This window comes from Gadus macrocephalus, chromosome 20, assembly GCF_031168955.1.
Source record: "Gadus macrocephalus chromosome 20, ASM3116895v1".
In the NCBI taxonomy this organism is placed as follows: domain Eukaryota; kingdom Metazoa; phylum Chordata; class Actinopteri; order Gadiformes; family Gadidae; genus Gadus; species Gadus macrocephalus.
Window position 1 is genome coordinate 4,505,233 of NC_082401.1, and position 13,511 is coordinate 4,518,743.

The window sequence follows — 13,511 nt, forward strand, 5'->3', positions numbered from 1 at the left end:
AAACGACTCTGGGTAAGACAGCCAGCGCCAATTTACAGATATCTCGGCTGATCCCGTGAATTGTTAAATAGAGGGATGAATATTTGTTTTATACTGAAGTCCTTTTGTAGTTTCTGCTGAGTTTGGATGCTTGATTGCGTCAGCACTTTGTGCTGATTTGGTGAAGTGACGCAGTGTAAGGTTGCGGGAGGTTGGGGTACACAATATCATCAGTGTAGTGGACTCTCCGAGGAGGGAGAGAGAAGAACAAAGGAGCTGCAGCTCTCACCGAAGTCGCTGCATTTTTTGTCTGTTCTTTCATTTACTGAACTGAACTATTCTGTCGGTTTGTCCGTCCATCTGCCCATCCGTCTATTTCTTTGTTCCCTGCATTTCACCCTTCAACTGCTCTTTTTAAAAGCATCAATATTTTCTTAGATCACATTCTCTGTTCAAAAGAGTATGTTCATGAAGTCCCTGGCTGCTGTACCAGTCGTTCCCTAGGGCGGTGTCGCTCCTGCACTTCCTCCTCCAGCTCCACCTCTCTTCCCTCCTCTTTCACCTAAATCTCTCTCACCTGCTCCTCCTTCAACTCCTCCTAACCCTCCTCCATCTCCTCTACTGCTCTCATCCTTTCTATTTCACTCCCTTCATTGAATTCAATTTGAAGATTTAACGTAAAGAGAAACATATGCCCTCATTATTCAGGCAGTTGGTCAGTTAGTTACTGCTAACAGATCCAGATATAATATAATTCACATCAATTGTTACAAATACGCAAACAATTGTAACATTGTATTAATTCTGGATATGAATGACCAACATTCAGGTCAATTCCCTTTCTATTGGATTACACACATAGTTGACCTGCTGGGAAAAACCGACTAAAGCTTACCAAGTGTTTGAATAACCATGGTTGTCACCACCACACCATAGTCATTTCCCCACAGAACCACTTAGTTCTCCTAGCATCGATGGCAGTAATTGATGTGTCATGGCCATAGCTATGCATAAGGTATCCAGAGACTTTCCACTGAAGATGAGGATTGTTTCATTGTGAACATTGTTGACAGTTTTTTGAAAATGTACATCAGACGATATTGGCCTATGGATATAGTCATTTTAGGATTGGTTTAAGGCTCATATTATGCAAGAAAGTATGCATATGTATGCATGTTGGTAATTTTAACTCTTTGTCATTGGGTCAGGGTTAGGGTTAGGGGGACATATATCTATATATATACATACATCATCATATACATCATATACAGTACATACACCACTTATCTATCACGATCTTAGAGATCATGTTATTGTTGATGATATTATGTTGTGTATAGACTACAGATACGTTACTGCCCATAGTAATAACTCTTTGTTGCTACTCTTAAGATCATGAAAACACTGCACCACTGCACTCTGATTCACTTTTAACGGTAAATCACCCACTGGTCAGACCACAGTAGGACGGTCACTTGCAGATCATCACCAGCTAATGAAGAAAAGCTGGGGTTTCCCTCTGCGTAATCGTAGCACTGTTGGTGGTGTGTGTGTGGTTTCAGAGCTGGCAAAACATTGTTGTGGTTGACAAAACATCCAGCCTTAATGTCACCAAAATCACTCTTCGATGAATCAGGCAGTGTTGGACTGGTAATGTCTGGAAATGTCTGTACAATGCTAAGGCAAAAGGTTTCTTCCCCTACCTGACCTCATGAAGCCCAGTCCATTTTCTTTGTATAACACTAGAAAGACGTATGTACGTATATGATCCATGCAACCACGGGTATTAAGAAGTACAACCAGAGTGTTTAATAGCTGCCACTAATCCATCAGTTTAACCTTTCACCTTTTGACCTCGCGTGATCTCACTGTTCAGAAACATTTCCATGTACGTAAAGTTCACTGTGTTAAAGTTGGACCAGTGGATTGTTTTGTGAGATGTGAGAGGCAGAGAAGAAGAGAGAAAGAACAAAAGTTGGAAAGAAAGAGAGAAAGAAGTTAAGAACTAGAGAATGATACGAAGTAGAGCCCATATACTGTAAGTGGGCTGGGTGGTTGACCAGGGACGTCACTAGGATTTAGAGGCTAGGGGGGCTTAGCCCCTAGCAGTGGCCGAAATGCATCACATCTTTAAAGTGGTTCTTTAATTCATATTACAGTAGAGAGTACAGCAGGGCATCTATCAGGGCCTGTTTTCTCTTACTCTGCCTGACGCCGACCCTTCAGAAAATGTAACGTTAAATGACCCCTCACCCCTAGCCCCTCCCGCCAGCGCTCTCGGAAACTATTTTAATCCAAAAGACAACTTCTAATTGTATTAGTATTTATTTCAACTCATACTCTGGCTTATTATGTTAAGTGTAGGCATGTTATGATTTCCTTGACAAAAAAAAAAATATATATATTTTTTGTAAAAAAAAATAATATATAATTTTTTTTGTAGGGGGGGCTTTTGAACATCTTAGGGGGCTTAGCCCCCCCAAAATAGGCCTAACGACGTCCCTGTGGTTGACCCCCAGGGGGGATCTTTCTTCACTCAGAACTAAATCAAACAAAAACAATCCATCAAATGTTTATGTGGGGAAATTTGGGATGACAGAGCAACAGATAGTGTTGAGCGCGGAGCAGGGTCTGTAACAGGAAACATATGTGGAGCTGGCCCCTCGCTACTAGCGCCATGGTTCAACCATCTCTGGGCTTCAATCATTTTATCGACCAATCAAATTCTCTGAAAATGTGTTAGGAAATGTGTTGGAATTAGTTGGCAGCTGGAGGAGAATGATAGATATAACAGAGATGATTGCGCAATTTGTCCTCCATTTCTTGTTGTGAAGCAAATACCAATTTTTCAGGAAAATAATGTTTAAGAAAGCTAAACCATAGACAACCTGAAAATACACAAAATGTACTCGAAATTAAGACAGGTCAATGTTTAAAGGGATCGTAGTTTAATTCAAATTGAAACATATGGGCCAGAAATGGGTTTTGAGGATATGCATTGAGCAGCTGACCGGTGTCGCTGTTTAAAAGCTGAGCTCATGACAACACACATCACACACGTCTAGCTGTGTTTCCATTGTCGCAGCACCTGTTTCTCATTTCAGTTTTGCACCAGAGCCTGTGGAACATATTGGTTAAAGTCAGTTGCCATTACGGTTCTTTTGAGTTAGAGTCAATGGTTTAAAGGTTTGGTTTTTTCTCATGAATGACACTCATGAAACCTAATATATGAATACGTTGGACAATTAAGTCATATGTCATACCGTATGTTAGTGAGACATCGAGTTCAGTGAACTGATATTCATGAGCAGGTAATGAAAGCCCACTGAAGTGTGTGCGTGTCTCTGATGCAGTTTATCTTATTCTTGGTCTCTATTTCTGCCCTGCTCTTTTGGAAGTAGTAGTGCAACTGTCGGCATGTAATGAGTACTTTTATTGTAAACATGCGGGCAAGCCAGGATGTTTGTGCTGGAAAACAAACAAAGTTTAAGGAAATGGAAGAATGACAACGCCTGGATTCTTACACAGGAATCCCAGTGATCCGTCTGGGTTCCCACGACAACGGGCCCAAGCCGTCCAGTCAGCCCGCAGGCCCACCTGGGCGTCGGCCATGGAGCAGCCAGTCAGACCCAGAATGAGTAGCGATCCAGTGGGCCGGAGGTCCTGGCCTGACAACAGACAGGGCCCTCAGAGCACCAGGCTCTGCTCAGTGATAAATGAGGGATTCCAGTGTGCTCAGAGTTGGGAGTGTGGGGTTTTGGTCCGTGCATGGACACGCTGAGACGATCTTCTGGGTCCTGAGATTAAAACATTTAGGAACCCCTTGCCGTGGACAATGACTCTGGAAGGGCCCCCATTGGCTCCTGGGCCCCTAGCTCCAGAAGGGCTGCTGCTTTGTTAAGCCCCCCCTGGAGGAGTAAACGTTTTCCAGACATTGAAACATGAGGTGACTGGATGGTTTCCAGACTCTGACGCTATGTGACCTACTTTTGCAGGTCTCAGGAGGGTTGGAGTCAAAAGCTTTTCTAGGCCCGATACCTCTATAATACCTCTGTATTGGAATAATATTTGAATTTAAGTGAATATTGTAAAGGTCTTTCAGATGTTTATGCAGTTTGCACACACATTAATGTTATCTTAACATTAAGAGACAAGTGTAACTTGTCACTCAATTTGTGAACATGGAAATTGTACTGCACTGATGTTAATATATTTGTGTAATAGTGCAACCATTTTGTGTTACTTTTTCTAGTTTCACGGTGCTATATCGACAGAAGAATGCTGCAATAAAAAGTTGTACCCGTAAGAGACTATTTTGATGTCAAGGGCTGCTACAGGGAGAATAGTAGCTATTGTGGTTAGGGTGTTTGGGTCCCAGACAAGTTTTGGGTTCCAGCCCTAATCACCCCAAGTTCCACAATAAACCGTAGGTATCTTTGGATTAAATTCCCTTATCCCCCTTCACAGTCATGTTTTAATAAAAAAAATTCCCTGTATGAAGCTTTTGATAATCCCGTCTGCTTAATTCCAGCACATGAATTATAGAATGTATTGTCTGAATGTTTGTAATGTGCTCATGTGTAGTCCTCGCCTTTGGGGAGCGATTATGTGAGTTATTTTTCATGGAATAAATCTGCCAATTACTCACGGCCATCATGCGCACATCTGGGCTGTTTCCCAAAGTGAAGGAAGCATGCTCAACGGCTGCCCATTTCAGGATGCTAACGCTGACAAGCACTGTTCCAATGTTGAGAACGCTCAGAAATTCGTGCCCTTTTCGCGTCCTCTATTTTTGAGAATTACAAGATTTTTCAAGGAAGCATCGATGGATCCTCAACGAGCCAAAATGCCCACAATCCTTTCCTTTGCGCCAGGAAAGCAGTACACACTGCTTTACACAAGTGAAGTTTTTGAACGTTTTCAGAAATATTTTGTGCCGTATTGCTTTTATAGATTAATCATGTCAATGAAAAAAATGTAGGCCTACCTGTGCGATTTTTTTCAAATGTTTTTTGCAACGTAATGATAGGCAATATTTTGCATGGATTGATTTGTTTTAATATGTAAGTAGCTGGTGTTTAAACTAACTACTGTCGCCAATGACAATTTCAGCAATTAAAATATTTACCACAGGAGCAACATTAAAAAGCGGAAGCGGAAGTGCTCCAACACTAGCAAGTCGTTCCAAACTCTGAACGCTACAAACGCTAAGCAGCACTCTAGCCTCATCTCCATAGGACACGACTAGCAAGGAAGTATTCTAGCAAGGTTGCAACCTTCACTTTGGGAAACAGCCCTGGCCTCAACTGGGATTTTACCAAGAGTGGCAAAGTCACGCCCCTTCCGGTAGAGCCCATGGGACCTATGAGATCGAAAAAAAGTAATGGGTTTCAATGGAGAGAAAGTAATTATTTTCTGGTCCCAGTCTTTGTATGCCCTGGATTACACATATGTTGTTTGTGGATTTAAATGATCATTTTTCACGCAAAGAAAACTCGGGAAGAGGATTGATAATGGTTTTGTGTGAGGCCGCTTTGTGAACTACAGCTCGTCGCTGCTCTCGACGCGAATGATATACGTCACCACCCACACTTTGAACTCCGGTGCAGACATGGCGATCTCTCTGCTCCCCTTCACTGCTAGTTTCCAAGGGGAGGATAAAAGCATCGAAAGAGGTGAAAACCATTATAAGTCGGGGCACGTGCAGAGTTTCAGTTATGCCGATGGGAAGATTGTCTGTCTTCTCCACGCCAGTCGCAGGGAGCGTGACGTCACATACGAGCCGTGTAGTCTTTCTCGTTGTGTTTTCTCAACAGCCTTTATCTGAACAATTGCACAATAAACGGTCGAACTCTTTGCATGAAAAATCGACTTTGCATGAGAGTTCGACCGTTTATTGTGCAATTGTTCCTCCCCTTGGAAAAAGCGGTGAAGTGGGGCAGAGAGATCGCCATCTCTGTGCCGAGTTCCAAGGGCGGGTGTGGTGACGAATATCATATGCGTCGAGAGCAGCGAAGAGCTGTAGTTCAGAAAGCGGCCTCACATAAAACCTAAAATTATCAAACTTCTTCACGAACATTTTTAGTTTTCTTTGCATGAAAAATTATCATTTAAATCCACAAACAACATATGTGTAATCCAGGGCATATAAAGACTGGGACCAGAAAATAATTATTTTCTCTCCATTGACACCCATTCATATTTTTCGATCTCATAGGTCCCATGAGCCCTACCGGAAGGGGCGTGACTTCGCCACTCTATATGCCCAGGATTGCTTACAGTTGTTTGTGCCACGCCCCCCCCGCTGCGTGGGCCGGGTGTGTATTGGCTCCCGGGATAAAGCTGACGTTACGGGAGGAGGAATTTTGCTTTCCAATCGCAGAATTCGTTCGGGATTGTAACCGATTAACCTCTTAAATCCCTTGCCTAATTAATGTCGGATATCTATCGCCTGTTTTTGTCTATAATAAGAAAATAATTATACAAAAATAAATAGGTTATATTAATTTCTAGATAAAGAAATAACATTATATAATTTAACTCTTAAAATAACTAGTGATTCAAACGTAATCTGCCTAATGCTACTTTTTGGGGTATTGTTGAATCTTTGAGGAATTGCTGGGTATTGCCCTCAATATCGAACCCTTGGTCGCACCTCCCTCCATCTGAGATTAAGCCACGCCCAGATGAATCACTCCCACCACTAACCTGCCCTGCACACACGCGCACACACACACACACGCAGGGGTCGGAGACTGGAGAGTAGAGACCTGGGACAGGACGCAGTGAAAGCCAAGGAACTTACGACCGAGCCTACTCCTCGTCTCACCGGCAGGACATCTTGAACCAACGCGCAACCGAACCTCAGTGTGTGGGACATTGTGGCTCCTGCAGAGATGATTCCCCGGGCGCTGGTCCTGCTGTGCCTCGGGACGGTGGTCCGCTCCCAGTCCGTCTCCAAGTCCGTCTCACAAGGTTAGTTTATTATAGGCTCAACCTCTCTCATACTAACCTTATTTTTTTGTGATCGGAGGAGCACAAAATATGTCTCAATACAAAATGCAGAAGGCAAGACCAATTGTATTTTAAGCTTATGTGTCAAATTTGTATTAGTTATCCTTCTGACTTTTGCCGAAAAGTTAATTCATAAAAAATATCTATAGTCTGTTGGCACTGTTCCCTAATATCCTCGTTTCCTCCATGCACCACAGCACAGACAAAGTAAAGTCCTGCAAATCAATCGCATAGCCTACTTTGATAAAAAAAAAATCAAAATCATGGGGAGAGAAAAAACCGTCAGTTCATGATTTATGACCATTGTTGCTGCAGCCGCTTTGAAGTTTGAACATCTTGAGACGCTTGGAGTTTCTGGAAAATGTTTATTCGTAATGTATCTTCTACAAAACAAGGAATAGCATCTGTTTAGAGAATAAACTTGGCATTGCGCCAACTGGGTTTCAGCGGGCACTGTGAAAGACATATCTTTTATGTTCCCGTTACTGTCGGCTGCTAAGTTATTTCAATTGTATACTTCATCCTGTAGCCCTCTGCGTCTCTCTCTCTCGCTCTCTCGCTCTCTCGCTCTCTGTATCTCTTTCTCCCTCTGTGTCTCAATCTCCCTCTCTCTCTGTGTGTCTCTCTCTCTGTCTCTTATCTCCCTCTGTCTGTCTGTCTGTCTGTCCGTCTCTCCCTCTCTCTCTCTCTCTTCCTCTTGCCCTCTTGCTGTGTGTCTCTCGCTGGGTGAACTCAGTGAAGAACCGATGAACCCATATGGTCAATGAGTGCATCTCCCATATCTCTGCTAGTCCTGTAATAAAAGCTTAGTCGTGTAGAATTACACAGAGAAGCGTACAAAGTTAGTCGTCTGTGTCTTTATCACTTAATATTCTCTTGAGACAAAGTCAAGAACAAAGAACACAACCCAGCCCTTCCAAAACATCTGGTTTCCGTGACGATCAATTCATCATCTCTAAACAAGGGCCAGAACATCATTGAACCCCATCAACCCCACGGCCCATTCCGGGGTTAGGATTTGTTGGCCCCACCCCCCTAGAGGGGTCTTGTGTTGACCCCCCTAGTGGGGCCCCTTGGTAGGCCCCCTAGTGGGGCCCCATGGTGGCCCCCTTAGTGGGGTCCCATGCTGTCCCCCCTAGTGGGGTCCAGTGGTGGCCCCTCTAGTGGGGTCCAGTGGTGGTAACCCCAGGGTCGGTTGAGGAGACCCTGGGGTACCCCTATGGTCCTAACCTGCTGTCCCGCGGCCTCTCTCCCCCAGAGGGCTGCATGGAGGACGGCGTGATGTACCAGGTGGACGAGCAGTGGGAGCGGCGGTTCCGGGACAGCACCCTGCTGTGTACCTGCCACGGCACGGCCGGCATCAAGTGCAACAGCAAGCCTGAAGGTCAGAGGGCCGCGCCACTGTCTGCTGGTTGGAAAATAATCCCCCGTGTCATTTCATCGACTGCAGGCTCATTTCTGTTGTGAACACTTCCACACGTTAACCCCACACCCAGACCTTTATTCCTGACTTTTCATCAGTTTCTTACTTCCTCAAAAGCTTCTTACTCCCCCCCCCCCCCCATCCAGTGTACTCCTAAGCGTTCATCTGACCCCGTACTCTAATCCCTCCGGCCTCTTTAGAGGAGGAGACGTGCTATGACAAGATCAATGAGAGGACCTACATGGTGGGGGAGACCTACGAGCGGCCCAAGGAGGGCATGATCTGGGACTGCACCTGCATCGGCTCCGGCAGGGGCAAGATCAGCTGCACCATCGCAAGTATGTGTGTGTGTGTGTGTGTGTGTGTGTGTGTGTGTGTGTGTGTGTGTGTGTGTGTGTGTGTGTGTGTGTGTGTGTGTGTGTGTGTGTGTGTGTGTGTGTGTGTGTGTGTGTGTGTGTGTGCTCTCCATGCACATTTGGCAACATACAGATGCAACCTCCTGTTTCGGAAGTGTGTTTTATGAAGCAAGCAAGGCTCTGTTCTGTGAACCCACTCCTCCCTCCCCTACACACACACACACACACACCCACACACATGTTTGATCAGGAAGTGCAGCATGGACCATAACTCATTGACAATGTGCCTGGGTGTATGGCTCTGCCTGGTACTGGTTATGGCTTGACTCCTTCCAGCCCCCACCACCTTTTCTTCTCCTGCAGACAGTGGTCACTGAGTGTGTTCCTCAGGCCACGGGCTAATCCCCACATTCTCCATTAGCTGTTCAGCGAGGCTATGCAGCTGTTAGCTAGGCTAGCTGGGGTACAACATGTGTGACTATCTGCATAGTTTAGTGATTTTCTCCATGGAAACATTCCTCACACACACATACATACACACACACACACGCATGCGGTTCATTGGGTTGGTGTCCGTTTCCCACCAGATCGGTGTCATGAGGGCGGCGCCTCCTACAAGATCGGGGACACCTGGAGGAGACCCCATGAGACGGGGGGCTTCATGCTGGAGTGTGTGTGTCTGGGCAACGGCAAGGGGGAATGGACCTGCAAACCCATCGGTTAGTGGCGGCCAATTACAATGCTCACACATGATATTGGTGTGGTAGTTTGTTTATGGACAGTCTGCCGTTTCACTGTTTCATTCAATCATCCCGCCATTCCATTCCAACCGCAAGCACAGATTCATGAGCTCACAAACATGTTGGTGGAAGGTGATTGATCCATGTGTTTGATTCATCGACTGTGTTTTTCCCTACCGCAGCTGAGCGTTGCTACGACAACAGCGCGGAGCTGTCCTATGTGGTGGGGGAGACGTGGGAGAAGGCATACCAGGGCTGGATGATGGTTGACTGCACCTGTCTGGGGGAAGGCAGTGGGAGGATCACCTGCACCTCTAGGAGTACGTACTAACCCTAACTCAAGGGACGCAAACATGAATGCATTCATTTATGGTTTATAAATCCATCATCCTGGTGGTTCAGCATGGTGTTGACACCTGCCAGGGTGAGGGGTTCGATTCCCACCAGGGCGACCGATGCTAAAAATGCATGGTATTGGGTGACACTTTATTCCATTACATTTGATGCCCGGTCTTCTCCTCTGTTTCTTAAGCTGCACCAGGTTGTGTGCTTGGTATTAGTCGGTCATCTTTTGGAAACAAGGCTTTGGTTCATCTATACCTTCTATTCTCTTAACCTCCTCCTGGGCTGTTAACTATTACTGGTTTCGGAGAATTGTATTCTTGTTCCTCTAGACTGATGGATGATCTCCCTTATTTGGCAAAACAGATGTGGGATCCCTTTCCCGCATTTTGTTGGTAGATTATCTGTTATCTAAACAACACTGGCTAGCTACAAGGTTGTTTGTGTGAGTCAGTAGTCATTAAAACACACACATGGACACACACATGGAATCGGCTTAGCTCAGGAGGTAGAGCAGTTGTCTTGTAACCGAAAGGTTGCCAGTTCGATCCCCAGCTCCTCCTAGCTGTGAGTGTTGATGTGTCCCTGAGCAAGGCACTTAACCCTAACTGCTCCCGACGAGCTTGCTGTCTGTTGACTCTGCACTCGTTGTGTCAATGTGTGTATTAACCGATGTAAGTTGCTTTGTATAAAAGCGTCTGCTAATTGCAATTGTAATTGGGTTACAACAGCTTCCATTAATCTCCATAATGTTCTAAAGACTGTGGCTTGGAGGTTTTATACACACACTCAGGCAAACATGTCTGACTAACAGGATATAGCAGACATTGGAGTTTCTTAAAAAGGTCTCACAGGTTTATTTTTGATTAGGAGCAGCCAAAGCGTTTAAACCCTACACCTCAGCTCACCCCATGACCCAGAGTGTTCAGGGTGTTCCCTGATGGCTAGTTAGCATGCTACGCTAGTATGCTCACGTTGCGGAACACACACACACACACACACACACACACACACACACACACACACACACACACACACACACACACACACACACTCTATAAACACTCTATAGGCATTATTTTTAAATGACATTTTATGACCTCCTCTAATAGTTTTCTGTTGCCTTCTCTCCCTTGGCCTCGCCGTGTCCAGACCGCTGCAACGACCAGGACACCTACACGTCGTACCGCATCGGAGACACCTGGACCAAGACGGACAGCCACGGCAGCGTGCTGCAGTGTCTGTGCACGGGCAACGGCCGTGGGGAGTGGAAGTGCGAGAGGCACGCCTCCCTGCACACCTCTGGGCTGGGTGAGACACGTCCTCCTCCACTTCTTCTCTTCTGAACCTCGCTCGCGCTCTTTCATTGGAGCTGTTTTTTATCATCGCTACTCAGACATTCATTCTGCGTTCCGCTGACAGCTGCAGACGTGTACTGGCTGTGTAGACGCCAACGTGCTCCCATTCATGCTGTGACCGAGGGTCCACGTGGGCCTGGGGTTCCACCCGGGCATGATTCCCAATCCTGACTTCATTCCAGTTGGTCTCGGTAATGCACCGTGACTTGTTAGCTGGAGCATGTGCACTTTGGGTGCACGCTCGCCTTGCGTGTGGTCAGCGCGGCTCCACGTCTCGGGCTGCAGTCCAGAATAGGAGGACAATTGTGTTACACAGAAAGTTTGAGTCTTGCTTAAGGTAAATGGAGAGAGAGAGAGAGAGAGAGAGAGAGAGAGAGAGAGAGAGAGAGAGAGAGAGGGAGAGGGAGAGAGAGAGGGGGGAGTTAAGAGAGAATGGAGGCCGGGGGAGAGAGAGCATGGAGGCCGGGGGAGAGAGCATGGAGGCCGGGGGAGAGAGCATGGAGGCCGGGGGAGAGAGAGCATGGAGGCCGGGGGAGAGAGAGCATGGAGGCTGGGGTAGAGAGAATGGAGGCTGGGGTAGAGAGAGAATGGAGGCTGGGGTAGAGAGAATGGAGGCCGGGGGAGAGATATGCAAAAGCTGTCAAGATGATTTTCGGACGTTAAGAAAGGGGGAGGGACTCCCTGCTAGTAATGGGTCAGAGGGTAGAAGAATGGGGAGGAGGAATTGGAAGGGGGTCTAGAACCATTAACCAAAAGGAAAGTTAAGAAGAATACTTCATCGTTGTTCAGAGAAGCTAATCAATATTAACCAGGTGCAGTCTGCTTATTCACAAATCCAATACTCGATTTTCTTTGAAGACCTTTGGGCTGCTTTGAGAGACACGCTGGTCAGAAGTAAATTTGTAAGTAAATATGGTCAGAAGTAAATATGTGTTGTCTGACTATGTGCCATTTGGCTGTTTCTGTTCTTTTTGCCTGCAGTCTGTTGCTATTTTGTCTTTGGCATCTCTCCTAAAAGTTTAGCTCATGTATGCACATAAAATGGTTCCTAAGGATACAAAATGGCAACAATTTCCATTGTTTCAGCAAAAAGTGTTTTTTAATTATAAGACTTTATTTATAGAGCATTTTCGTGCATTATATCAATACATAATGCTTCACAAATAAATAGGAAGGCAGGGATTGACAAAATGGTGGCGATAATAATGCATGCATCCATATCCCAAACTCTGTTTTCTGTAAAGGCCTCGATATAAGTAAAACAAAATTCTTACAAGGACGATAATCCATCACAATTCTAGCGAGTCTTTCCTCCACCTGGTTCATTCAAAGATAAACTAAGGGCAGGACGCAATAGTCCATATGTGATGGATATGAAGGGACAGCAGAAACTGTGGTCAACATTGAGGTGGTGATGTTGCTGTTGCAGGCAGCGTAGCATTGTACTGTAGGAGGGGGGGGGTGACTGAGCACCCTGTTAACACTGCATGGATACTGCATGGTGGTACTTTGATCTGGAAACATATATTGCGATTTCCTTCTAAGTGTGTATCTAGGACTTTCAACACTCACTCACTCACTCACTCACTCACTCACTCACTCACTCACTCACTCACTCACTCACTCACTCACTCACTCACTCACTCACTCACTCACTCACTCACTCACTCACTCACTCACTCACTCACTCACTCACTCACTCACTCACTCACTCACTCACTCACTCACTCACTCACTCACTCACTCACTCACTCACTCACTCACTCACTCACTCACTCACTCACTCACTCACTCACTCACTCACTCACTCACTCACTCACTCACTCACTCACTCACTCACTCACTCACTCACTCACTCACTCACTCACTCACTCACTCACTCACTCACTCACTCACTCACTCACTCACTCACTCACTCACTCACTCACTCACTCACTCACTCACTCACTCACTCACTTGTGTGTTTCCAATGTTCTGAACTTCTTCCTGGGATGATGTTTCAGGGTCTGGCTCCCGGGTGGTCACCAACATTCAGCCCGCAGCCCATCGTGAAGGTGTGGTGGACTTCCCCCCCGAGGTGACCTGTTCCACGGAGTCGGGGCTGAACTACGTCCAGGGCCAGAGCTGGCTGAGGAACCAGGGCGACAAGGAGATGCTGTGTAACTGTGTGGGCAACGGCATCAGCTGTCAGGAGTGGGGTGAGAGCTGCCGCCTCGCAACCGGAAAATCACCTTCTGTCTATTCTGTCATTATGGGATATATCTTTGCAAGTAAATGTTTGGGGAGGATTATTTTCCTA

General features: G+C 46.0%; 1 protein-coding gene across 1 annotated transcript in view; it reads left to right on the forward strand.

The window, feature by feature from the left end:
* The first annotated feature begins 6,693 nt into the window (after positions 1–6,693).
* Positions 6,694–13,511, forward strand: part of fn1a (fibronectin 1a) — a 43,395-nt gene continuing 36,577 nt past the window's right edge. The window contains exons 1-7 of the mRNA XM_060039975.1: positions 6,694–6,954; positions 8,252–8,377; positions 8,617–8,754; positions 9,360–9,491; positions 9,695–9,832; positions 11,007–11,165; positions 13,216–13,410. Coding sequence (XP_059895958.1) covers positions 6,876–6,954; positions 8,252–8,377; positions 8,617–8,754; positions 9,360–9,491; positions 9,695–9,832; positions 11,007–11,165; positions 13,216–13,410 — 967 coding nt within the window. The 5' untranslated portion in view covers positions 6,694–6,875. The remainder of the gene's footprint in view (positions 6,955–8,251; positions 8,378–8,616; positions 8,755–9,359; positions 9,492–9,694; positions 9,833–11,006; positions 11,166–13,215; positions 13,411–13,511) is intronic.